The 25,669-nt window shown below is 43.1% G+C and overlaps 2 protein-coding genes across 11 annotated transcripts; one reads left to right on the top strand and one right to left on the bottom strand.

Annotated features, from left to right (window-relative positions):
* Positions 1–462: 462 nt before the first annotated feature.
* Positions 463–17,669, top strand: KATNAL2 (katanin catalytic subunit A1 like 2). Of its 8 annotated transcripts, none has more exons than XM_015277411.4 (16): positions 463–605; positions 3,342–3,412; positions 3,863–4,029; positions 4,702–4,741; positions 4,886–5,003; positions 5,432–5,533; positions 5,721–5,816; positions 6,441–6,518; positions 7,155–7,253; positions 7,776–7,839; positions 8,382–8,500; positions 9,655–9,746; positions 12,448–12,558; positions 15,264–15,426; positions 15,970–16,072; positions 16,380–17,669. In XM_015277411.4, exons 1-16 carry the CDS (start codon positions 555–557, stop codon positions 16,517–16,519), a joined length of 1,614 nt encoding a protein of 537 aa, XP_015132897.2. In that variant the 5' UTR covers positions 463–554; the 3' UTR covers positions 16,520–17,669. The 8 variants fall into 8 exon arrangements, with proteins under 8 accessions (XP_015132897.2, XP_414699.4, XP_040512563.1 ...); XM_414699.8 differs by having other exon boundaries at positions 4,699–4,741; XM_040656630.2 differs by lacking the exon at positions 463–605 and adding an exon at positions 674–724 and having other exon boundaries at positions 4,699–4,741.
* Positions 16,347–25,131, bottom strand: HDHD2 (haloacid dehalogenase like hydrolase domain containing 2). Of its 3 annotated transcripts, XR_006932336.1 has the most exons (8): positions 25,089–25,131; positions 23,255–23,356; positions 22,027–22,235; positions 20,731–20,815; positions 19,191–19,407; positions 19,003–19,066; positions 18,145–18,520; positions 16,347–16,629 (listed from the first exon to the last, which is right to left on the bottom strand). XR_006932336.1 is itself a non-coding variant. In XM_046905534.1 (7 exons), exons 2-7 carry the CDS (start codon positions 23,353–23,355, stop codon positions 18,417–18,419), a joined length of 780 nt encoding a protein of 259 aa, XP_046761490.1. In that variant the 5' UTR covers position 23,356; positions 24,685–25,131; the 3' UTR covers positions 17,180–18,416. The 3 variants fall into 3 exon arrangements, 2 of the variants coding, with proteins under 2 accessions (XP_046761490.1, XP_414700.4); XM_046905534.1 differs by lacking the exon at positions 16,347–16,629 and having other exon boundaries at positions 17,180–18,520; positions 24,685–25,131; XM_414700.8 differs by lacking the exon at positions 16,347–16,629 and having other exon boundaries at positions 17,180–18,520.
* Between the last annotated feature and the right edge of the window lie 538 nt (positions 25,132–25,669).

Here is a 25,669-nt window from a genome sequence, read left to right as displayed (position 1 = left end):
GGATGGAAAATGAACCCACTGTCCACTCTCCTGCGGCTTTAAGGCCTCAAAGTTTAAACACAGTTAAACAAGACAGGACCTGAGTGGGATGCAGTGACATTAACCAGACCCACTCTGAGCCCTCCATGTTCGGTGGGCCCTCAGGGCCTCCTGAGCATCTCGCTTCCATTTTAACACCCACTGCCACCGCCTGTCTCGGTGAGATGGCCACGCTTAACACTTTTCAGGGCCGTTCGGGATGGTTTTGGTTTAGTTCCATTTGATTTGGTTGGACTTCGGCTAGCTTCGGTGCCCCTGTCACCGCCCACTGCTCTGGTTAGCCCGACAGCGATTGGTCAGCTCCACTTCCAGCCCCGCCCTTTCTCCCCACAGTGGTTGGCTTATCGTTTAAACCGCCATCATCTTCTCCACCTCTGATTGGACAGCTCTTCAATCATTCATTCGCCTTCGGACGCTCCGATTGGCTGCGGGAAGGACGAACGGGGCCGCGGGCCTCGGCGGTTTGTGGCGGCTGTGTCGTTCCCCGTTCACTGCGCCTTTCAGCTGCCCGCCCGATGGAGCTCTCCTGCCAGGTGCTGCGCGCCGCGCGCCAGGCGAGGGAGGCGGTAAGAACGCTAGGCCGCGCGTCCTGTTGCTATGGGAACAGCGCTGGGTTCTGCGCATGCTCGGCGGGCCGGGCGCGGTGCGCAGGCGCTGAGAGCTGCTTTCGTGGCGGCATGAGGGGGTGTGTCTGGGCTGAGTTCTTCCAGGGGAGGTGTTCCAGCGCTTGGACGGTTTCTGTAACCCTCCTCTAGACGCGCTCTGACAGCTTCACACCTTTCCTTTGCTGACGGCCGCAGCCCTCAGCGCATGCTCCAGGTGGGGCCCAGGTGGAGCCAGAGGGATCAGTCCCCTCCCTGCCCACTGCCACCCCTCTGTTAATGCGGCCCAAGACGCTCGTGGCTTTCTGGGCTGCAAGTGCGCATTGCTGCCTCATGTCCTCCAGCTGCTCGAACCTCCCCAGGGCTGCGCTCGTGGAGTTCTTCTCCCAGTCTGTACACACATCTGGGATTGCCCTGACCCAGCACCGTGCACTTGGCCTTGTTAAACCTCATTGGATTCGCGTGGGCACATTTCTCCAGCCTGTCCGGGACCCTCTGGATGACATCCCTTCCTTCTGTTACGTCCATGTCCCACTTAGCCTGGTGCCATCAGCAAACTGCTGAGAGTGCACTCAATCCCGTCATCTGTGTCACTGATAAAACAAGTACTGGTCCCACATGGGCCCCTGGGATGGACCACTTGTGACCAGCTGCCACCTGGACGTGAAGCTGTTGACAACAACCCTCTGGCTGCAATTATCCAACCAGTTCCTTATCCACCAAATACTCCATCCTTCAAACCCTTATCTCTCAATTGGAGAGATAAGGGTGTGGTGCGGCACCATGTCAAAGGCCTCAGACAAGTCCACGTAGGTGACATAATCTGCCCTTTGTTTGTCCACTGGTGCCTCCACTCCATCATAGAAGGCCACCAGAATGGTGGGAAGATTCAAACTCTACTGCTGTACCAACATAACCACATCTGAAACTGTGGGCCAACATAACAAAGTAGGAGGCACTACTTTTGGAGCGTCCCTCGTAGATGTTGTATTTACCCAGGAGCGGAGGGCTCCATGATAGTCCCTTCCTGAGCCCAGATCCCACTAGAGGGCTTCAGCAGGAGCGAAGGGATCTGTTTCATAACCTCCCCAGTGGGGATTTGGGAAACCTTGGTCTCAGAAAATTGTTTCAAAAAATAAACCTTAATGAACACAGTCCAGCTGCAGGAGTGGGTGTTCACTGTGGTATAACTGTGAATTCGTACAAATGAGAAGGAGAGTTAATTCTTCCTAATGAATTTGTAAACTCAGCATCTTTAATTTGTATTATTTAATAACTCACCATGCCACATGTCCTTCACGCAATCATACGTATTCACACCAAAATCCTGGGCCAAATACTGATGTAATACTACACAGTAAAATTAATCTTTTAGTAGCCCAGTCAGTTTGAAGGAATTGCACAATACTAAGTTGATTTTTGAAGTAAATGCATTTTAGTAAGAGGGGTGGAAATAACAAAATGAATTCAATTAAGAAATATGTGGTTCTGCCAGAATTTAATTTTAAATGACTGCAAAGAGAGGGATATGTTGCATGCTTTTGTTAAGCAAGAAATAAATAAAATGTTCTCTAAGTGTTGGAGATAATTGGCTAAGTGCTCAACTGTTTAGTTTTTAAAAGAAGATCACACTTAAGTGCCTAAAGCTTTTATTAATTGCATGGACCCCTAAATCCCCTGTAGTAATTGAAAATGTAATTACATCCTTTTTTTTTTTTTTTTTTTTTTTTGTTCTTTTAAGGATAGAAGCTTATTAAACTGTAAGCACTCAAACATCTCAAACATCCTCTGAAATACCAGTGGCTCTAAACAATGTGCAATTCCAACTACTAATTAAACAGGAAGGCTAAATCACTATAAAGCTAAACTGAATTTTAAGTAACTTTGCACTGTTCTCCTGTTTTTTCACACAGCAGAAGATTTACCATTTCCTCTCTACAGGCAGCTGAATTCCTGGAGAAATAGGAAAACATCCACTATTCAGAATGTTTCCCGAATATCAGTGGTTTGGAAAAGTGGGAAATGAAAGATCCTTCTACAGCAGGGTGCTGATTTTTCATCTTTGCTCATGAGCATGAACTGGTTCCTTTCTATTTGCAGCACCTCTCTGGAATACACCACCGTCCACTTTGATTCCTTTGTTTCCAAAGCCAGAAGGAAAATGTTACCGATCTGTTTAGTAATATGTGAAATACATTTCCAACTGATAAGAAATGTTCAAACCAACTCCCAGCCGTTCCTCATTTTGCCACCAGATGGCCCCAGGCCTGCAGCAAATCGCGGAAAATACCTGCTCTGCTCGACCAGTTTGCTTGCTCTACCCGGTGCCCTTTACAGATCGTGCAGTCTCAATGTGTACATCTGCAGGATGCTGTATGTTATCTGAAAGAGCCCGACCCTAAAATGCCCAGCAGCTTGTATCTGGTGGAGATTCACAGTCACAGCAATGCTATAAGTTATTTGTCAGCCTCAAGCTATTTTTTGCTTACTTCTAGGAAGTTTTCCACCCATCCAGTAGCTCTGATAATGTGTAAGAAAAATAACATTGAAAGCCACATGAGTTCTGTTTATTAACAGTACATTGTTTTCCAGATCTTGCCTGCTGTTGCCTTGATCTTTTTCTACAGGCTGCACTGAGGTGCTGTTTACAGCAGTAAAGTGAACATTATATCTGAGCTCAAGTCCTGTCTTCATTCACAGGATGAGCTGCGAACAGAAGCTCGGCGGAAGAATCTCCTCATTCTCATCTTGCATTACTTAATGGAGGAAGGGTATGTTATCTGAATAACAGTGCCTTACGTGTTTCAATGTCTGACCTCCCCTACTGTGTGCTTCTGTCTTCTGAGGGGTGAATGGACAGCATGGCCACGTGAGAAAGAGCTAAGCTACTATTAAATATCTTGATGACCCCACTTATTTGTTTCAGTTTCTGCAACAACAGTGTCCTATATAATTTCCAAACACATTTAGCAATCCCTTGCTAAAAGGATTTTTAAATGCAGTTCGTGGATTTGACACCACATATCTTGTGATAAGATAGAGCTTAAAAGTACCGTATACTAATACCATTGTTTCCCTTTTCTCTCAGAAATCACAATGAGGTAATAACTCACAATGTTGTGTTCTGTAATAACTCACAACGTTGTGTTCTGTAATAACTCACAACTTTCTATTCTGTACAAGTCACAACTTTGTGCTCATTACTTTTTTGTAATTATCAGGTACATGGATGCTGCGAACACTTTGGAACAAGAGACAAAATTAGGTTTACGTGGCTATGAAGTTTGTGACAACGTTGACCTTGAGACAATTTTGATGGAATATGAAAGCTATTACTTTGTAAAATTTCAAAAGTACCCTAAAATCACAAGGAAGATCCTGGACACAGGTATGTATTCCAAAAGAAAGCCTTTTTTTTTTTTTTTTCCCCCTCAAAACCTAAAATGATACATTCCTGACAGTTCTGGTGTACCTCTGTGCTCACTGCATGAATGCTCTTACTATAGTTCTAGGGCATACATTAAAGGTAATGTGCCAAACAAGTAGTTGGTTTATTTCCTCCAAAGTGCTTAAAGGTCTGAGATATAACTGAATGATGCAGAATAAGGCAAGCCAGAACATGAGCATTCTGTTACAACTCAGAGAGCCTGAGTGATTCTGCACTTGAGCACAAAATGTGATGTATGGAAGTCCTAAGAGGTCAGTTCTGAAGAACTTGGAGGGTGCAGAAAACACCAACATCTCTTCCTACACTTCTTGTAAGAAAAAAAAATAAAATCAGTAGAGTAGGGCTGATGGTCTGGGAGTATCTCGGAGCAGCTTACAACATTTCATATGTCTGAGAGCAACTTTGAGATCCAGGGGAAATTGAATATCTTGGGTTGGGAGGGACCCAAAGGGATATTTTTGTTTTTTCATCACTATTTTAATCATTGGTCATTGGTCATTAAAATATGCTCCAAACTATTTTGGAGGGGGGAGGGAGAGGCGGGGGAAGCAAGTTTTTTTTTTTTTAATAGTGTCCCTTAATTCCCTTTTAATATTAATTTTGCCACAGCAGAAAATAAACAACAGCTGGGAACTGGAGGAAGGCAAAGAAGGTAAGAAGAATGCATGGGGCTTTTTTCTGGGCAGAACATTTTCCTCTAACAGCAACATACAGCATAGTTATAATAATGTTGTTTTGAAGTAAGAAAGAAGTTGTGAGTGCCCTCGAAGCAAAAATTTCTTGTATTGTATTGTAGGGCAGTGAGCTCTCAGAATCTCCCAAGGATCAAGCAGCAGCCGATGCAACAACCATCATCAAAAACTTCACTGGGGAATACAGAACTAAAATCACCCACCAAGGAGAGCCCCAGACAGGTTGAAATGTGTTTAATCTTGGCCGTATTGCATTTGAGATCAATGGGATTTTATCTGGAGTAGCTAAAGTCAGTGAGATGATCATACAATTTTTATTACTTCAGGATTTTCCTAATTATGTAATTTAAGCATTATAGAATCATAGAATCATTAAGGTTGGTAGAGACCACTGAGATCATCAAGTCCCACCATCAACAATGTTAGACTTCAGGAGAAACTGCTTTCTGTCAGCTGGGGGGCAAGTCACAAACCAAAATCAGAGGAAGAGAAGTCATGTAACTCAAGCTATATGGAAATCAGCAGTCTTTCCATTAATGTCAGTAGATCTAATTATTCAGCATTTATCACCCTTACAAAAAATGTAGCCCTTGAACAGTATAACAATGTATTGTCTTAAAATTATTGTGGGTTTTTTTTTTTTTTTTCAGAATAATGAGAGCACAGTAACTCTGGAGCAATCTGACTTTGGCTTAAGCATCTCAGCAATCAACAGAAGTGGAGGAGGAGGAGAAGGCCCTCACCCAAGAAGGGTTGGTGGAAATCTAACGTGCTTTATGATAGAAATGTATGCAGATTCCTTAGTCCGCTGCTTCCTGTATTTGAAATCTGCAACAAGGAAACTAATTGCTGTAATGCTAAGCACAATTTTGGCCTGGTGTGTCTTTAACAGTAGAGCTACCATCATGGTAAGCACTATCACATTATCTTCTTCCTTAGGGCCAAGAAGTTGACTTCCATGGGATGATCCAGCATGTCAAAGTATCCCCAAATGGAATAGGCTTAAGCAGCCTTACTGGGGATCCAGACCCATCGGTAAGTGTTTCTTTTTGTATTTCCACTTAGTGTACATTAAAATGAGGTTTCTATAACCAGGAACAAAACAAAATACCACGGTGATGCTTCTGAAGTGTTAGAAAAGGTCTTGGGTTTTTGAGTGGTATATTTCTTCCTTAAGTCATACTTGATGCTGTCTGACTTCTTGACAGTTGTTGACTCTTTGAACACACAAGTAGGCAGCAAATACAAATTGTGCCTTCACAGGATTTGTGAAGTGAATCTGTGATTCACAGACTGGCAGAAACCCACAGTACTTCAATGGCCTGGCAATTGCTTCACTTGAGACTTTCATATCAGAGTCTGTGGCAATGTGATGACCGTATTTACATTTTTCACTCTTAATTTATGTATGGCATGTTTGGGATTACATCTGCAGTAAGAGAGCTGCTCATTTTAATGTTACTTTGGGATTAGATTCTGTCAGTTGAAAAGATGAGTTACTACCAATATGGCTTGTTTCAAAAGCATCATACTTATCCATCTTTCAAAGTTGCTATTGCTATGGCGCACCATTTTATTTCTGAAACTATTTTACAGTTTGTCTATTTAAAAATAACTGAAGTCTGGTAAGAATTTATTTTTATATGTTTTTAATTTTAGGAACGCTTACTGAAACCCCTTAGTGCTTTTATTGGTATGAATGGTGAGATGAGAGAACTTGCAACTGTTGTTAGCAAAGTAAGATCGGATTTTTATTTCATTTGTACAGAGGTCTTGGCTATCTTTGTTAGATGGGAATGCTGTTTGTTGCTTTAGCTTTCATTATGATATGCTTTTTAAGGGATATGTTTTTTAAATTGCCTAGTTGCTATGGTAATCATCACTGTGTAAATCAATAAAAATAAATAGCATGTGGTATCTATTTCATAGCACAATCTAATTTAATTTGGAAACAGTTATGGAAGCCTCTACTTGGTGTCATAAATCTGATTCATCTTAATTTGCTGTTAATAGAAAGGGAAAGTGTAATCTACTCTATATAAATAATTTTTCTAATTGTATTAAATCAAATTTTCCCCTTGGACATAAGCACATAATTTTTCTTTGGTCTCTGGAGCCTGCCTGTTTTATTAGAGAGCTGAATGTATCCCAAGTATTTATACCAAGGATATTTTTTGCAGAACAATTAGTCTCTGGAAGGCAAAGCCACAAAATATTACCAAAGGAAAGGAAAGATTCACTGAAGATTTGGATAGTTTGTACTATTACACAAGATTAAATGATAATTATTTAACACTATGACTTTTTAACAGAGTTGATTTTTTACTTTGCCAGAGGTGAAGTTTTGCTAACAGGATGCAACATGTGTTGCAGGACATTTATCTCCATAACCCAAACGTGAAGTGGGATGATATCATTGGTCTGGATGCAGCTAAAAGGCTCGTCAAGGAAGCAGTTGTTTATCCTATAAGGGTAAGGCACTAAATAGATGAAGAGAAAACAATTGCTGGTCTCATTAACATTTTTCTTGTGACTGATGAGTGGTGGTCACATTTTCTACCCATTTCGCTGCTTTTGTAGGCAGTTCCTGTTAGAACTGTTCCTGCTTCACAGAAGGGGCATTCTTTTATAGGAAAACATCCTTTCAGTATAAAAACTCCTAAGTTTGGGGTCCTGTTCTTTGACACTTCTGGGAGTGTAAAAGGCTCTGGGTTTGGCCTATGCTATTCCACTGTGAACAAACGTGTAGGAGAAAATATCATTGAAGAATTGAAGCATTTGAAAAATACATGTAAAACAATTTCAGGTGGTCAGTGCAGTATTTTTCTCAATACTCAGGTTGTATATATTATATTGTTTTGTTTCTCCTTCTCTCTTCAGAGTTGTTAGATTTCCTGCATGCACTAGGAGCAGCAGGGGTAGGGTTTGCAATCCCTTGTGTTTTGTTATAGATAATACAGTTATAATCCATGAATTCCTTTTCGGTTCCCACAGTACCCTCAGCTATTTACTGGCATTCTGTCTCCATGGAAAGGCTTACTGCTGTATGGACCACCAGGTATGGAGATCTTTACAACCCTTCCAGTTGTCTGTTCATTCTATTTTTGTACTACAAATAAATCACTGGTGTTAACAAGATCTCATGTATTAAGGTATTGCTAAGAAAATGTTCTGTAACTTGAAATGAGGGAGACAGTGTGGTTGATTAACATCTGTCTCTCACACTCGAACCTGTCCATTTCCCTTTCTCACAGTCCTAACAATTTCTATACTGGAATCTTACAAAAATACAATACTTGCACTAAGCATTAGGAGAAGCGAGAATTAGTATTAGATCTCTGCTGCTCAGCTTGAGCCACGTGAATCAACTTTGCCTTGACCCGATGGAGTCACAGTCACACAATTGTAGCGGCTGAAAGGGACCTCTGGAGATCATTCAGTCCAACCCCCAGGCAATCCTGGATGGACTTTTCCTACTTAATTGCTTTTATCTGACTAATAGGAAGATGAGGGGAACTATTCAAGCATTTGAATTGTATTCCTTTAGAAAGTGAATTTCTTTGACGCTTTTTTGTTTCGTTTTGTTTTGTTTTTTGGTAGGTACTGGCAAAACATTGCTTGCTAAGGCTGTTGCCACAGAATGCAACACAACATTTTTCAACATATCAGCATCCACCATTGTAAGCAAATGGAGAGGTGATTCAGAAAAGCTTGTCCGGGTAAGAGTGATTATCTTCTTCATTACACCAATATCAGGTTCCTGCTTAAAGAACTGGAGCTTAAAACAGAACTGGAAAGGTGTGTTTCTCTGATATTTGTAATCCTTCCTGTTTTAGACAAAACATGTAATTCCGTATCTAGTTCTTAAAATGGGAACATCACTTCTGCAGAAGACTGAGGAAGATTTTGCAGAATGTGCAAAACAGATTCTTGGTGTGGCATTGTTGTTTTGTAATACAAAATAAAGCAGATATCCCAAAGCCAGCAAATATTTTTTGCTCATTGATTAAGAGACAGGCAAGCAGAACTGCTAACTGAACTTAGTGACTCTATCAAAGTGCTTCTCAGCCCTTCTGCAAGGGTCAGCTCCAAGGCTCCCTAGCTTCCCTTCTGTCAGGAGAAGGGATGGGACTGTTTGTGTTCTGACACAACGCCATCTGAAAGGTTTTTGTGAATATGATGCAGCACTTGCAATGATACCACTGACTCTGTGGTATTTCACCACAGAAAAGAAAGGACTATATCTTCCTACTACTAATGTAAATCTCTCCCTGATTGCAGAAAAAATAGATGAAACTTTTTTTTCGGAATAACAGACCCAGATTTTGTCTGTCAGCTTAGTATTCCGTTTTTTAATCTAGCCCTGGTGGTTCAAGCAGTTTATGTTTGTTTCATCAGGAGAAACAAAATAACTGCATAATACTCAGCAAGGGAGTAAGTCCATTTTTTTCATTATGGTGCAGTTTGTTGTTTGTTTGTTTTTTTTCCTCAAATCCTTATTTAAAAAACTACAAATGGAGCACCAATAAAAGACAGGATATTTAATCTCCGATAACAATGCAGGAGTTCCCAGAATCCTCTGAGGGATCATTTTCTTCTATCCCATTATTCTCAGGGTACTCTGATAGGATTTGAGCAGAAAGATTTACATATAAAGACAGGATTACATCCTGTGTTCTTTATATCTCCTTTACAAACCTTTCAGAATTTGAGAGGATTCGGGGACCCTCAGCCTATCCGGAGCACATACCCTCTTTTGTCTTATAAGCTTGGTGTCTGGGCTCTGTTATTGGGCTTCTGTACCAGTGTCCCTTAATGCTTTTTTTTTTATTTACTTTCCTTTATTTTTTCTGTCCTTTTTCTCTCTACACAGGTGCTGTTTGAGCTTGCCCGGTACCACGCTCCTTCCACAATCTTCTTGGATGAGCTGGAGTCTGTGATGAGTCAAAGAGGCACCATTTCTGGGTAACTAAGAAGAGCACTTTCAGTAGATTTAGGAGAGTATTCGTACCCCTTTTCAATGCATCTTTTCAATAGCACACATAGCATGGAAAATAAGCAAGGGGAGATGGAAACCACGGTGCAATTAGAAAACTATGGCCTAATTGCTGTTACAGAAACATGATGGGATACTACGATCGAATGCTACAAACATTATACAAGGGATAGGCAAGGCAGAAGGGATGGGGGAGCTGCTCTCTGTGTTAAGGAACTGAGAGATTGTGAAGATCTGCCTCTGAGTAACATAGCTGGGAGCTCTTAAAGAACACCTTTTGGGGAGACATTAAGAAGGCTGAGGTACTCAGCAAGTTCTTTGCTTCAGTCTTCACTGGCCATCAAGGTTCCCATGTCTCTTGTATCCCTGAACTTCTAAGTGAGAATGAGGGGAGTAAAATTTCTCCCAGTGTAAGAGTAGAGCAAGTCTGAGACCACTTTGTGAGGCTGAATATGTACAAGTCTATGGGGCCAGATGGCATGTATATCACGGTCCTGAAGGAACTGGCTGATGTGGTTTCCAAGCTGCTCTCCATCGTGTTTGAGAAGACATGGCTGTCAGGTGAAGTTTCTGGTGACTGGAAGAAGGGAAACATCACTCTCATTTTTAAGAAAGGTAGAAAGGAAGACCTGGGGAACTACAGTCCAGTGAGCCTCACCTCTGTGCCTGGGAAGAATATGAAGCAGTTCCTCCTGGAAGACATGTTAAGGCACATGAGGGATGAGCAGTTGAACTGAGACAGCCAGCACAGCTTCACCAAGGGCAGATCATGCCTCACCCATCTGGTGGCCTTCTGTGATGGAGTGACAGCATTGGTGGACAAAGAAAGGGCAACTGATGTTATCTACTGGGACTTGTACAAGGCTGTTGACATGGTCCCACGTCCTGTCCTTCTCTCTAAATTGGAGAAATATAGGTTTGAAGGGTGGACTATTTGGTGGATAAGGAATTGGTTGGATGGTTGCAGCCAGAGGGCTGTGGTCAATGGCTCTGTGTCCAAATGGAGGCTGTTCACAAGTGGTATCCCCCAGGGGCATCTGGGACTGGTGCTCTTCAAGATCACTGTCAGCAGCATAGGAAATGGGAATTAGTTCACTCTCAGCGAGTGTGCTGATGGCACCAAGCTAAGTGGTGCAGCAGACACAATAGAAAGAAGGGATGTCATTCCAGGGGGCCTGGACAGGCTGGAACAGTGGGACCACACAAATAATGAGATTCAACAAGGCCAAATGCAGGGTGTTGCACTTCGGTTGGGGCAATCCCAGGTACATATGTACAGACTGGGAGAAGAACTCCCTGACAGCAGCCCAGCAGAGAAGCACTTGGTGAAGCACTCAAAATTCTGGACATGAGCCAGCAGTGTGCACTTGCAGCAGGAAGGCAGTATCCTGAGCTGCATCAACAGAGGGATGGCAGCAGGCAGAGGGTGCTGATTGTGCCCCTCTGCTCTGCCCTCGTGATCCCATCTGCTGTACTGCATCCAGCCCTGGGGCCCCCAGCACATGAAGATTGTGTAGCTGTTGGAGTGGATCCAGAGGAGGCCACGAAGATGCTCAGACGGCTGGAATACCTCTCCTCTGAGGAAAGGGTGAGGGAACTGAGCATGGAACTATGAAAAGCACGCGTCCAGAAAAATTGTAACCAGGAGAGAGGATCAATAATGCATAAACAGTGGTGTTGTATTTGAAAAGTTAGTAAAGACAGTTGTGGGAAACAACAGGTGTCTTGATAGAGGCAAGTAAAAAGCAGCTGGTTTATAACACTTAGCACAGGCTGAAGCAGTGCACCGTGTGATGCAGTGTCCACAGTGGAGTGGCATTTTCATTAAAGGGACTAATTCTGATGACATTGTCAGGACTTACAGTTTCAAGGGTGGGAGGATTTTATTACTGTCATCCATGGAGTAGAAAATTTATAGTTAAAAACAGATTGAAAAGATTAAACGTGCAGGAGAGGCAGGAGAAATACAAAAATATTGTTCTGACAGTTTGGAACCCATTAGAGTGGGGGGGGGGTGTATGTACGTCATCTGCTGTAACTTATATTCTTACAAAGATGTGTAAATTGAATATGCTATATAATAAAGATACGACTTATAATAATTGTCAGTTAATAGATGTAAATTATGGACCAAATTTTGCTTTTGTATTTTTTGAAAGCTCTCATTAGCATCAATCAGTTACGTATTTCAGTAAAGACCTTTATCAAAGATTATACAGCTATTTTTACATAACCCTATTAAGTACTAACATCACGCTGATATGTGGGTGCCTTTGGAGGGGTAAGTAATTAAACCTGAGTGGTAGTTCTTACCATCTTCAAGCTCTGAGGCTATCTCTGGATTTGGCCCAGGAGTTACCAAGAGCTCTACATCTGGGACCAGAAGATCCAACTGATTACCTGGATTAAGGACAGCAAATATATATGTATATATTTTGTTTGGCTTCAGTAATGGTGAATTCTCCTCACTCTAATGCTCTGAAAAGAGTGCATTTAAGTAACCATTAGAAAGCTTGATTTTAATACTTCGATGTTAGCTAATGGAGCTTAATCATGCTTGGAACTGGGGCAAAGTGGTGACGAGGGCTCAGTTGCTGTGAATGACACTGTATAAATAAAGATGATTACTTTAATGCACTGAGCAAATAATGTTTCTCTGAATCTTGGTAGCGGTGAACACGAAGGAAGTCGGCGGATGAAAACAGAATTACTGGTGCAGATGGATGGCTTGGCCCGGTCTGATGATCTTGTATTTGTTTTAGCAGCTTCCAATCTGCCATGGTAAGAGATCCAGAGAGTACGTTTTGAATACATTTGCATGAGCTTCTAAGCACAGATAAAGATTTTATTTAGACTTTTGCAGAAAAAGCCTTGATATTTGGTTAAAGCATTTAAAGATTAATTTGGGGCTTTTACTTTTAAACTCTACAATTCTTGCTATTTGTGCCACATGAGAATAATCCATAATAAAGTCAACATATGCCGGTGCTACCAGCTGCTAATATTTAAAATGGAGTATTTGACTTTAGAGGCAAGTTATTTACTATGTTTAAGCTAAGAAGGGTTTCAGCTTGGAACTGTAAGGTGCTTAAAACATCTAGTGCTTAGAAGGATACTCCATAAATAGGAAGGTTGGATTTTATTGGTAACAAATGGGACTTTTAAAAGTTGAGGGACAAAGTTCTTTGGTTCCTTTGACATAATTGGGAATAGAATAAATGGTTTGAAATTGGACCTTTCATACAAACCTTATTAAACAACTGCAAGTAGTAAATGGGGGAAATAGTGGCTGTTGGGAAAGCACAGCTATTTTCAGTGGATGGATTTGTATCTCATAAACCTTTTTTCAAAGTAGAAGCTAACACCTGTGCAGGGAATTGAAGCACATCGAAAAGCTTGCTTCTGAAGTTGGCTGTCATAGGTCTGGAACTAGTCTGGATTTGCTTCATTTCTGCTTCACTTCTGGGTAACAACCCACAAGATTTTTATGATTAATGCTTTTCTGGCTGGTTCTCACAAGCGTGCCATAGGGAGATACATGGGAAAATCCTCTCTGTGTTCATAAAATGTAATTTTTGCATTTAAGGTGGAAGGTAGATTTCCCATGCTGTGAGACTATCAACAGAGAAATAGATGGTCTGTTTCTCTGCTGCATGGACATGCTCAGAACCTGACCTGATGCCTGCTTGGGGCTCATGGGCTCTTTAACTAGGAGAATGACTGTGAGCACCTGAAATTTATGTAGAAGTTGGATGTACAAGCTAGGCTGGCCCTTAGCCTGGCCCAACAGTGTGAGTACAAAACCATTAGTGGCTTTTATAGCCATAATAGCAGAGTATGCATGTGAATTTGGGGGTTTATGTCTAAGACAATCTTGTGAATTTAAATCAGTACAAAATCCACCCCATTTTGTCTTAAGGTATCTACATGAAAGGAACTGAGCAGATTGTGACTTAATTACGTTCCAGTTGGGTATAAAAATACTGAAAAATAAGTAGCTACTGTGTGAACAGTGAAGTTTATATAACACACTAATAACCCGTTCATCTCTTGTATGGTTCATTAGTAAAACATTAGAAATGTTTGTTACTGTGGCATTGTTACCCTTTTGGGAGGGGAAAATGAGCAATGAAGGTCACCACGTGGCTGGTGGTGGATCTCTGAGTATACACTCAGAAGAGTATTTTAGGAACATGGAAACCTAGTGAGATCCATGAACATCTTACACCATTAGTGAAGCTCCTAGCCTTGATTAATATGGATTTTTTTCCTTCCAGATACGTCGGTGGGATTTGAACCTCCTTAAAGATCTCACCTAAGTGTTTACAGATGATTTTTGTGTGTATTAGGCTACCAGCAGTCTTAGAACCATGTAGTCATTAAGGTTGGAAAGGAGCACTACAATCACTAAGTCCAGCCATAACCCATCCCCACCGTGGCCACTAACCATGACTCCAAGTGCGAAATCTCCATGGTTCTTGAAAAAAATCATGAGTTGTATAGGGGTATTTTGCAGCAAAGTTTCAAAATACCCCTGGTATGATGGCCCAGAGGTTGTGGCTTCCCAACAGAGCCCTGTGTTCTTGCAAACATTTGGTATTAAGTTGGATTTCAAGAGATTTGTATAGCTTGGATATTTATTGATTATAAAAAAAAAAAAAAAATAGTACCAAGCTGCTTTTAGATGAATGAAAAGAAGCCTAAACAAAGCTCTTTATGCTGTCCTAAGCTGCACTGCTGCTATTGATCTTCCTCTTCAGCCTGTGCTTGCTGCCCACCCTTGCTTCCCACTGCTCATCAGCACAGCACTTTCTATGGACAAATTACTTGTCAATAGAAACAAATCGGAAATGAAAATAGGTGTTTATCTCGTTTGTCTCCCTGAAGTGCTAAGAAGGTGTGATGCCTTATGATGTCAACCTTGGAGAGCTCTGAAGAGCCACCCACGCTCTCCCATAGGTCATCTACAGGTTCTTCATGCAGGGATTTTTTAATATTTCTGTGAGCTGTTACTTCAGAGAATTTTTGGGTTGGTATAGCGCTTATTATTCTGTTCTGGTTGTTGTCACTAAACCTTATATTTGATCACTAACAGAACGATTCACCAAGTAAACTAAATAAAGATAACAAGAATATGTATTTTCTGTGGACAGAGTGACTCCTGATCCCTTTGATGTGAGAGCCAGGCATCCTGGAGTCTGCAGAAACCTGGGCTGGCACCTACTTGGAAGTACTGCTTGTATGTAGACTTAGCTGGCAAAAAGGTTTCACTCAAGGAATCAGTGTATTTTTCTGTTTGAAAGAAGGACTTTGTCATGGAATGCTTTGAGAAAGGAACAGAAAGAATCAACCTTTTTTCTTTCAGGTTTCATTGGTTCATCACAAGGACGTGAAAATGAATATTCCTTCGAATACGCAAAATTCCATTAGAATTTTGTCTCATGACACATTGGCGCTCTGAGGTGATTCCTCTTCTCTGCTTGCAGGGAGCTGGACTCTGCCATGCTGCGGCGGCTGGAGAAGAGGATTTTGGTTGACCTCCCAAATCAAGAGGCACGGCGGGCGATGATCCAGCATTGGCTGCCACCTCTGAGCAACAGTGGAGGAGTAGAGCTGAGAACGGACCTGGACTACAGCTTGCTGGGCCGGGTGAGGCAGCACTGTAGCAAGGGCTTGAGGACCCAGCTCACCAAGCTGGGAGCGCTTCCAATTCATTGGGGTAATGAGCAGTTAATTGCGTAGGGAAGGTTTGTGCCAGCTCCACTGCTGCAGGAGAAAAGAGCATTCAGACAGGGGTGAGACTGACAAGGAAATCAGGCTTGCCTTATTCAGCCCCTTGTCACTTCCTAAATTCCTTGGACATACCTACAATTTGTCCAGTTAGCCCATTTTTACTTCTGTTCAGAGAAAATTCCCCGTTTTGTTTCATAAAGGAAAGAAAATGAGGAAATACTTTATTAACAGGGAAGATGAGAAAAGACACAGAAAGGAGAGGTTTTGTTTACCTACAGAAAATAGTCCTTTAGAAAGCAAATGTCTAGTATTTTTCTTGCACTTCCAAGGTGCAAGGAGTTGGACTCGCTGATCCATGTGGTTCCTTCCAACACAAAATATTCTGTGATTCTGTGCTTCTAAACGCCATCGCTTTCTGATTTGTGAGCCTGTAAGCTGTAATGTTTCGTTCTGTTGTAGGAAACTGATGGGTATTCTGGCTCAGACATCAAACTCGTGTGCAAGGAAGCAGCCATGAGACCAGTGAGGAAAGTTTTCGATGCCCTTGAAAACCATCAACCAGGTACACAGCTTCAGTTAGAGAATGGGATCTGGGAAATGCTGAGCTGTTGCTTCAAGTCTGGAAATTCCTATAATTCCAGCAGGTGGAGCTCTGTCATCTGCTTAGAAAAGTTCTAACTTGTATTTTCTTAAAACATCTACCTAGCAACGTCTGAAAATGAGCCTGCTTTTTGTCAATATCTGTGCTCTCTGCATAAGTATGAATTTTTCTTTATCTCATTAAGTTCATTATTTTTTTTGTATACTAGGCAGGATCATGAAAGAGTACCTTTTGGTACTGCAAACCAGATTGGCTTTATTTTCCGTAGGTAACAGTAACTTAGCTGCAGTCCATTTGGACATGATCACAACAGCAGATTTCCTGGATGTGATTGCCCACACCAAACCTTCAGCAAAGAAGCTCAGCCAGAAGTACACAGCTTGGCAGAGAGAGTTTGAATCAGTCTGAGAAGAAAAATCCTAAAAGACTGAGCACTTCAAAGACTTTCACTACTCAAAAATGTCGTCTGCATCACCTCCAAAGGACTGAGTGGCAATGGAGAAGGGAGTGCTGAGTTTCTGGGAGAAAAGAAACCAATAGGAAATGTCAGAGGACATGAAAACTCCAGCCTTAACTCTAAGTATAAAGATCTAAAGATGGATTGCTGTTCAGTCTTTATTCTCAGTAGCTGTTTACAGGTTTGGAGTCCAAGAAGTGGAGCAGAAAGGTGATGAGAGTAACCTTCCTTTCTGAGACTGACTAAGGGACCACAATCAGCACAGCTCTGCCAGCAGAGACCTGTGTGCCTTTTTAACCGAGCCTAAGTAAGTGACTGCTTTCAATGCAATTGAGCTTAACAGTGCCTGGTACATTTGGTTGGCTTGTCGTTTTCCTATGAAATCAAAGCCTTAGCGTATTACTTACTGGTTGGTTTGGGGTATTTCCAAGGTGGAAAGGGCAAGGAATTAGAAACATTTGGAGTCATGGTAGAAAAACAATATAATCTAGCACAATCACGAGATAAATTTCTTCCCAGGATTTTACTTAAGAGATTTCTCACCTCCCTGACCTGACTCTGACTGCAGTCCACAAACCCCCTTTATGCGCTCCAGCAACAAACGACACAGATTCAGAGGTGCTGGCAGAACAGCAGATGTTTAAATTTATTCACAGCTGTAGGTTAACCTAACTGTAAGTAACCCACCACCTGGCTGCAGCCAGACCATTTCATTTAAGGCAAGCTTCCCGTTCATTCATCACAATGATTTTTTGTTAACAAAGAATGAGCATGGCTCATTAACACAAACCTATATTTTCAATAAACTTAATACTCCAGTACTGTATAATTACAATCTAGTAATTTAAGACTCAGGAGCACTGTAAAACAACTGTAAAGGACTTTGATTATTACAGTTTGCAAATGGACCAGAAAAGCTATTTCCCATCATTACGGAGTCGGTTCATATTGGTGTGTTTAACACAGAGGAGAAGCAATGCACATGACAGAATTAAATTTCATTTTACAGCTCTACTAACCAACTGTGTAAAAACTTGAATGTGTCCCCACGGCTCATGAAGGGTTTTTCCCATAACATTAAAAAGAAACAAAAAACAACAATAGTGAAATTTTGGAACTGTAGTGTTAATAGGACCCTGCTGAAGTCTAACTTACTTTAAAAATTCAAAGTCTAAGGCATTTAATACCAGGTTTTTGTTTGAGTACCATTCTTTTTAATAACAGCATCTAATTAAAACATCTGTACACTGCTGACAGTTTTAATTTTATGTAAAATCTGAAAAACAAAAACCAGGATCTGCTCCAATGAGAGTAAAGATGCTAACAGTAGCTATTATTAACAATGGTGATATTTTAATATAAGAGTCACTTTTAGAGGCTCTTATCTCTGCCTTTAAATTAGAACAAAGAGATCACTGCAGGCTGACTAAAGTGCTGTTACGCTTTACAGTTTACTTGAGTGTTTTCAGTGGGTTTTCCAGTTCAGTTTATTGTTAACACTTTTCAGAGTGGGTTTTACATCAGCTATTTCATGAAAACTGAAGACAAACAGAACTCTCTACCACATGCCGTGCACCTTTCAGGAAAGTAGTTGTGCTGTAGCCTTCCTGTGCTACGTGTCCTGCTGATCATCCAAGGTCCCTAATCACTGCCTCAAGAAATGAATGCAGGAAAAGGGCTGTGTTGTGACCATGCTGGGGCCACGCACCGCTCCTCTTCCCTTTCACACCTTGATGGGAAGGAGCTTATGGCTAGGTTTCTTATGAGCATGCACTGATCCTGTGACCTTAATTTTGGAAGCAAGAGTAAATTCTGTGAACCAGATGTTTCTTCGAACTATTCAACTTTTCACAGCAGATGCTCTAGGATATGTTCTACTGCCTCTGGGAAACTCTCGCAGGTTAAATAAGGAGCTGGATTGATTTTGTTTTCATCCGCTGGTCGATATTTACCTATAAAAAATGAACAAAAAGATGCATTTACTCCTTTGGGTATCTTTTTTTCTCTAAAAATTGCAGCCTTCTGGGATCAGCAGCAGTCACACATGACAGCAGGAATGTCTATCTGCTGTCTTGCAACAAGCATCTCCCATCTCTTCAGTAAAAGAAAAAGACCTTCCCCAACCCATGGGTCTATCACAGTATCAGCCATGCTGGTAACACCTTACAGTCCCACAAGGTTCCACTTCTGTCTGAAGGAAACGTCATACATAACTGCCAGTATAATTACTAGGGAATGTCATCAAGGTCCTGAAAGAGTGGAGGCTACAGTGATATGACTGCTTTTGACAATCAAAGATGTTACAGCAACAGTTCTCTAGGTTCCAGAGGCTCAGTGCACAGCTTTGCTTTGTGCACGTGAGCTGCCAGTGCCCAGAACAAGATGATGGGACCCACCACTGTCTCATGAAATGACCAATTCATCACGCACTTACCAGTCCTGACCAAAATCCCACGCATGCCTGCATTCTGGGCCCCACCAACGTCATCCCTGCAGTCCTGGGATGGAAGAGAACAGTTAGGTTGTGGTCAGGGACACAGTTTCTTAACAAGGGTAGGGAGCCCCTCCATACACTGGAGCTGAGCACTGCACTAGCAGGCAGGTGATAAGGCACCCACGTACATCACCAATCATGACAGCCTCCTCTGGGGCACAGCTAGTCCCTCGTAAAGCTTCCAGGAAGAACGTTTTCTCTGGCTTTCCCACCACTGTTGCCTTGATGTCTGTGGCATATTCCAGTCCAGCTACAAAAGGTCCAGGTCCCAGAGCCAAGCCATTTTTTTTCTTGAAATACCTGGCTTTATGTATAGCTATAAGAGGAGCACCGTCCAAAATCAACCTGAAGGATAAAGAGGAAAATACAGAAAGTTAAAGATATTTACAGCTGAAGGCCTGATCCCGCCTTTAAGTTGATGTCAAAACACCCACTAACTTTCATGAAGACCCAAATAGGTCTTCCAGTGCAATTTAGAATCATGGAATCATAGAAGCAAGCATTCAGTTGGAGAATTAAGTAAAATTCCAGCAGAGATGGGTGTTCCTGTGAATCTCAGGTAGGAGATGGATCGTTTTGCATTGATTTTCTATTTCTGTCTTGAAAAGGCACAAAGATATTAGGCACATCTGTGTTCCATTGGATTCCCCAGTTAAGTATGCTTCAGAAACAGAGGTGGATTTGGGCTTCTTCCCATAGGCGAAAATCCCAACTGGAAGACAGCTGAAAGCAACTGGTCACTGGATTCCCAACTGTTCTGTGCACAATAAAAGGATTCCCAGGTGCACCTCTCAGCTGGCCAACCTGTTAAAAACCTGCATGGAACATGGGACTATCTGCAGTGAGTAGTAAAACGGAGGAGAGGCAATTAAGAAATGACCGTAACTTCTCTGATCTCAGTCAGCTCCCCACTTAATTATCACAAAATATTTCTATTGGATCAATGCATTCCAAAGCAAGCTCTGTCAGAAGAGAGTTGGCACATGTATCTGAGAGCAGCCAGCTATGTTCAGTGGGAGGATGCCTCTAGGATACAGAAGGATTTAATTCGACAGTGGCACTACAACCACTTGCATTCAGCAGTTTACAGGAAGGATCTCACCTGAGAGAATTCTTTTAAACGTGGCATCAAAATCCCATGTATATGAGAAAAGAAATTTAGTCTCAGTCATTTCAAACAGTGCCTAGAGAATGGACTTACGCTATGTATCATGTTTTGGGACTCATACTGGGTTGGATTTAGCCAGCCTCATGATGGATTTCGACCCAGCAGCTGCCTACCAGCCCATTCATCCTGGGCTCTTCACAGTCAGTGACTGACTGAATTATCTGAGCGGTACAGGACAAGGCATGTGGATCAGACATACGGCTGAAGAAAAGGAGAATGTGGTCAGGCACTAATACTCCGTTAGACCAAAGAAAGCTGACACCAGCACAAGTTCCCTCTGCTGACTTCCCTGTGAATGGGAAATGAGGGCTAGATGCAGCAACAGACTCATGTTCCAGCCTCTTGAAGTGGAAGTTAATGGTTAAGGGCACAAACCCATAAAGGTTAACATCATCCTCACTACGTAGTGGTGATATGGGAATATTTCCTGGCATTGTAAGAACATGCAAGGAACAACTGTAGGAAAAGCACATGACAACCACAAGAAGTGGCCGACTTACCGAAAAGCTTTATTCATCATCTCATAGTGAAAGTGTTCAGGAGCCAGTCCTATGACCACTGCATTGGGGTCATCAGTGGCGATCCCTGGAACATCAAAACATGATAATGAACACTCTGAATGAGCTAAATTTTGTTTATACTCAGCAATAGACAGTCAGCATGTGCAACAAGCAAAATTAATCACTTTGCAGCAAAATTTAGCATTTTCTGACACAGATGCGTCTTGTAGACTGGTTTTATGTATTTTAGAAGTGAAGAAAACCTCTGTAGAAAAGGTGTGGATCTATACATTCACACGGAATGTTCTCCACACTTTCACCATGACAGCTCAAGCTCCTGGGTCTCCAGAGAGTACAGTCAGAGCTGTCTCCTGCACACATCCTGCAGTGAGCTCAGACAGTAAAGCACAGCATGCAGAGATGCCATGTGGATTTGTGACACCACCCGAAAGCATCTGGGTCCATTAACCAAGAATGGATTACATTCATTCATCTGTGACCAACTTTACTGGGAGATTATCTAAGAATAATTCAATAGCAGTCACTAACAGGAATTTAAAATATTCTCCAGCGTACTTCAATGTTTCAAGAGCAGCACTGAGTGTAAGCCAAAATTCCTGCAGAACAAAGACACAAAACAACCCATACCAAATCCAAGCAGTGCATAAAGTGTTGCCAGTGTATTCTGTATTCTTTGTCATTTGATACAGAATTAGCAACAGCTACTGTAAAACTGACGGAAAGATCCCAGATATGTTAAGATTAAATTTATTTAACTTCAGTAAATTCAGCTGCTATTTCAACTGTTTCTAACCCCCCCAAAAAAGCCTTACTGAGAACTGGGGGCTGTATTTCTCTGGATGTGATATCAGGTGGAACATATTATTAGGTTTCGCAGCTTTCATATTTGTAGAGTTCTCTGTGAGCTCTCCATGCAGCCTTCTCTTCTCCAGGCTGAACAAGCCCAGCTCCCTCAGCCTATCTTCGTAGGAGAGATGCTCCAGCCTCTGAGAATCCTCATGCCCTCCTCTGGACCTGTTGGAACAGCTCTGCATCCTTCTTGTGCTGGGGGCCCCAGGCCTGGATATTGGTAGGTGCAACAAATCTCCAATGATGCAGTGATAAAAATTACTTTCTATGCAGCAAATTAATAGCACGTATCAAGTTTTATCTGAATTCCTGCCTATTTGAAGATTCTGACTGCCATTTGGAGCTGCGGAAGGGTGTCAAGAGGAGAGCCATGAAGACAGTCAGTGGTTCGACACCTCCTCTCATGCTGCTCACTACCCACCTCACCTGTGAAATCAGGCAGGGCCTTCTCATCCACGAGGAGGAGTGGCCGCACCTGCTTCTGCTCCAGAAGATTTCTGGCTGCCGTCAGAGACGTGAAGATTTCATGTTCTGCAATGTCAAAGCCCAGTTTGGTCAGCCTCTCCAGCAGGTCCTTCTTGCACTCTTTGGTGGTGTTGGTCACAAACCGAATTGTAACCGGAGCACCACGCAGCCTGACAGAAGAAAAGCAAAGTCTCAAAGCTGCAGAACACTTTTTGTTTACTGACTTCTTACTGTCCTACATTACTAGCACACACTACTGAACAGCCAAATAATTTTAGGTGACAATTTCCATGGCATCTCCTTTAATTATTCCCCTACCATCACTTTCCTCTGTTCGTTGCTATAGAAACAAATGCTGGCATCAGGACTGTATGGAGTACATCAGGATAAAGTTGGTCAATCTGGAAGTCTTGCTTGCACCTGCCACTTCTCTCTCGTTTGTTCTGCTGCCCAGAAAAAAAAAATGCACTGACCTTTCACAAGCATGAACTAGCAAAAAACAAGCAAAACTGTTTGTTAATATTTTTTTTTTAAACTTTGACCTCAGTACTGAAAGCTAACCCTAAAAATGGAATCTATGCAAGTTTCCCAAGCAACTTGCAGGCCTTTCATTTTGTCGTCTCTTTAGAGAGGACAATGACATGGATTAACAAGATTCACTGAGTAGTGAATGGATATCCAACACTTCAGTCATTTTTAGTTCCTTGCCATTCTACATCTTCCAAAAAATAATGATTGCCACAGTATTATTTGTGGAAAGAACTGCAGCTTCGTAATTCTTCTGTGAGATTTCCAACCAAACAATGGTCTAGCTTTATAAAAGCTTCAAGCAGACAGTACAACTCCAGTAAAAACTTTCCATGCTTAATTCAACCCTACGCCTCCCTCCTGACTTATTCTTCCCACTCCCCATTCACCACTTCCTGTTGCTTTTCTTCAGCCTTTGCAAGATGGGTTCTCCACGAAAATGGTGCCAGAATAGAAAAAAAAAGATTCCTGGGGTTGCACAGCCCGCTCTGCCCTGACCTAAGCGAGATTAAATTGATTCACTATGCCATCATTTCTTCAGACACCATTTTTTGAGAAAGAGAAGGCAAGATCTTCAGACCCATTTCAAGAAGCATCTTTGTGCAAGCAGTCCTGACACAGCCTACCAGAGGAAACAGAAAGAGCTCTTAAAGCTACTTGCCTTTTAAGAGCTTCCTGCGCACCCGGCACGGCCGAGTCTTCGACGTGCAGTGTGCCACTGAGATCCACCAGGACAGCTTTCAGCGCGCGCCGAGCTGCCATCCTTCATCCCCAGGGAGAAGGCAAAGAAATGAAATGACAGAAAACCGGTTAGCAGACAATGGGTAATAAAAATAAGGAGCTCAGTTAAGCGCCTCATTGGTGCCAAGCCCGGGATTATTCAGAACATTACTCGTACTGTGAAATGGGCCCCTTCAGACAGAGAAATAAAAGGCAGCGTTTAAAAAAAATGCATAATTGATGGGGTGGTATTTTCCCAAAGACTCTATATATGGAAATCAGGTGCTATTTGTTTGTTAAGTGCCTTTCTTTTTGTGTGTCAAAAATTCTCTGAACAATGACAGCAGTTGGGAAGAGGATCATTAGGTCTGGGATTGCTGGTCCAAGGCCTCAGCAAGCACATTGCAGCAAGTCCCAGCGACACCAGAGGTGTTGTTCAAGGAAAAATGAATACAGCGCTACTAAGCTACGATGATAAAGCTCAAAACACTCCGAAAAAGTGGATGTTGTTCATTTTGTTTCTCTAAATTGGATCTGCAGAAGAGACAGTGCAGGTGTGAGCCACTGGGGATTCTGCAGACTGCCAGCCTGGGAGTTCCTGGGGCGCAGGGATATTTGGCACCCAGAACAGTTACTCCTTGCAGAGGAGGCAGTCCAGCAGCTTTTCTGTGTTACAGAAATAGGTACAAGAGATTCAGTGTGAAATGGAAGCTAGCAAGTGTAAAAGTTGGGGAAGAAAACAGTGAGGCTACGTGCAAGTCCAAAAAGCTGTCTTCAAAAAATACTACGTTATAGCTGTGCTGCAAGCGCTGCAGATTGCTCCACAAGCAAGTTGTCTGCAACTCTTCTGAGCAAATGTCCCACACAGAAGCTTTTCTCCTGTCTGTCAGGCAGTAATGAGCGTCTGACCCACCATCACGGGCTTGGATTTTCTGTTGAGCAGCTTTGGTTACAAACTACATAATTACACGGGCTTGTTAAAATATGCAGAATAGTCAGCACTGTGACTGGGTATATTTAATATTCCATCCAAAAAGACTTCATAGAATCATAGAACGGCCCGGGTTGGAAGGGACCTCAAGGATCATGGATCTCCAACCCCTCTGCTGCATGCAGGGTCATCAGCCTCCACATTTAACACTAGACCAGGCAGACCAAGTCCCCGTCCAACCTGGCCTTAAACACCTCCAGGGATGGGGCATCCACAGCCTCTCTGAGCAGCTGTTCCATCTTGGACACACATGGGCTGTCCAGGGAAGTGGTGGAGATGCTATCCCTACAGGTGTTAAGAACTGTGGAGATGTGGCACTGAGGGACACAGCGGGGATGGCTCGGGGGTCTTGTAAGCCTTCTCCAACATGAATCACCTACAGATTTATCAGTGATCAAAACTACACAAACTCGATGCTTAAAGCCAAGGTTACACGGCTTCCTCCTGCAGACTGTGCTCCTCCTGGAAGCTGTGCTAAAGGGGAAAGGGGGATGCGACACGAGACGACCACCGCGGCCCAGCAGCGCTGTGACGGTGTCACCGCACGGCGGGCACGGCGAGAGCCACTGACGCCATGTGGGTCAGCAAGGCCTGACACGCTCTCCCAGCAGCGGTCAACGGCTCAATGTCCGGATGGAGATCAACGACGACAAGCGTCCCTCACGGGCCAGTGCTGTGCTTATTATTCCCATTAACAGCCACAGCAGAGGGATCATCGTCCCTCAGCGCTTTGCGGCGAACAGCGACGCCAAACCGCCCCGACCCCTCCCCCCGCCGCACCGACCTGCCGCTCCGGGTCCTCGCGGGGTCCTCACAGCCCGGGGTCCTCACAGCGCGGGGCTGCCCCACCGAGCGCCGGTACGCGCGGGGACAGCGGGAAGGCGCCACGCACGCGCAGGCATCGCGGAGGGCAGCCCGAGTGCTGAGGGCGCCGTGAGGACCCGTGCGGAGCGCCGCTCCCTCAGGTGTGAGGCGGTGAAGGGTGCAGTGATTGGGCTTACGTAGGGGACGGGCGCCCGCCTGCGAGTTGGTTGGTGTTTATTCACCTTTTGACGCGGCACCGCACGAAATCCAACGGGCAGAGGATGTGGATCGAAAACCCGAACGCTGCAGCGTGAGGGAAATGCGGGTTTGGGGTCCGTTCGGCAGCGCGCCGTTCGAGTCCCCGCTTTGCCTCAGGTGGAGCGGTGGTGCTGCACGGAACCGCCGTTCCTTCTCACTGCGCACCCCTCATCTATTTTGGAACTGTGAGCCGTGTCTGTAAACCGTGCAGTGAGGCCTCACCCTCCCGAGAGCGCGGGTGGAAGCAGGAAATGCGTTTTTACCTCATTTCCAGAGCTGCTGCACTGCAAACCAACGGCAGCA

This window comes from Gallus gallus, chromosome Z (assembly GCF_016699485.2).
Source record: "Gallus gallus isolate bGalGal1 chromosome Z, bGalGal1.mat.broiler.GRCg7b, whole genome shotgun sequence".
In the NCBI taxonomy this organism is placed as follows: domain Eukaryota; kingdom Metazoa; phylum Chordata; class Aves; order Galliformes; family Phasianidae; genus Gallus; species Gallus gallus.
Note: the sequence above shows the minus strand (reverse complement) of the source record. Positions and strands in the feature narration are given on the sequence as shown.

What these genes read in the sequence shown, in the direction of transcription:
- KATNAL2 (XM_040656626.2), top strand. Translation starts at nt 2,627, where the DNA reads ATGTTTCCCGAATATCAGTGGTTTGGAAAAGTGGGAAATGAAAGATCC. An exon ending in CCAAGGAGAGCCCCAGACAG is followed by an intron (nt 5,004 to 5,431) that starts GTTGAAATGTGT and finishes TTTTTTTTTCAG; the next exon opens with AATAATGAGAGCACAGTAAC. An exon ending in CAGTTGTTTATCCTATAAGG is followed by an intron (nt 7,254 to 7,775) that starts GTAAGGCACTAA and finishes CGGTTCCCACAG; the next exon opens with TACCCTCAGCTATTTACTGG.
- HDHD2 (XM_046905534.1), bottom strand. Translation starts at nt 23,355, where the DNA reads ATGGCAGCTCGGCGCGCGCTGAAAGCTGTCCTGGTGGATCTCAGTGGC. An exon ending in ATGATGAATAAAGCTTTTCG is followed by an intron (nt 19,408 to 20,730) that starts GTAAGTCGGCCA and finishes TTTATCCTTCAG; the next exon opens with GTTGATTTTGGACGGTGCTC. An exon ending in TGGGATTTTGGTCAGGACTG is followed by an intron (nt 18,521 to 19,002) that starts GTAAGTGCGTGA and finishes CATTTTTTATAG; the next exon opens with GTAAATATCGACCAGCGGAT.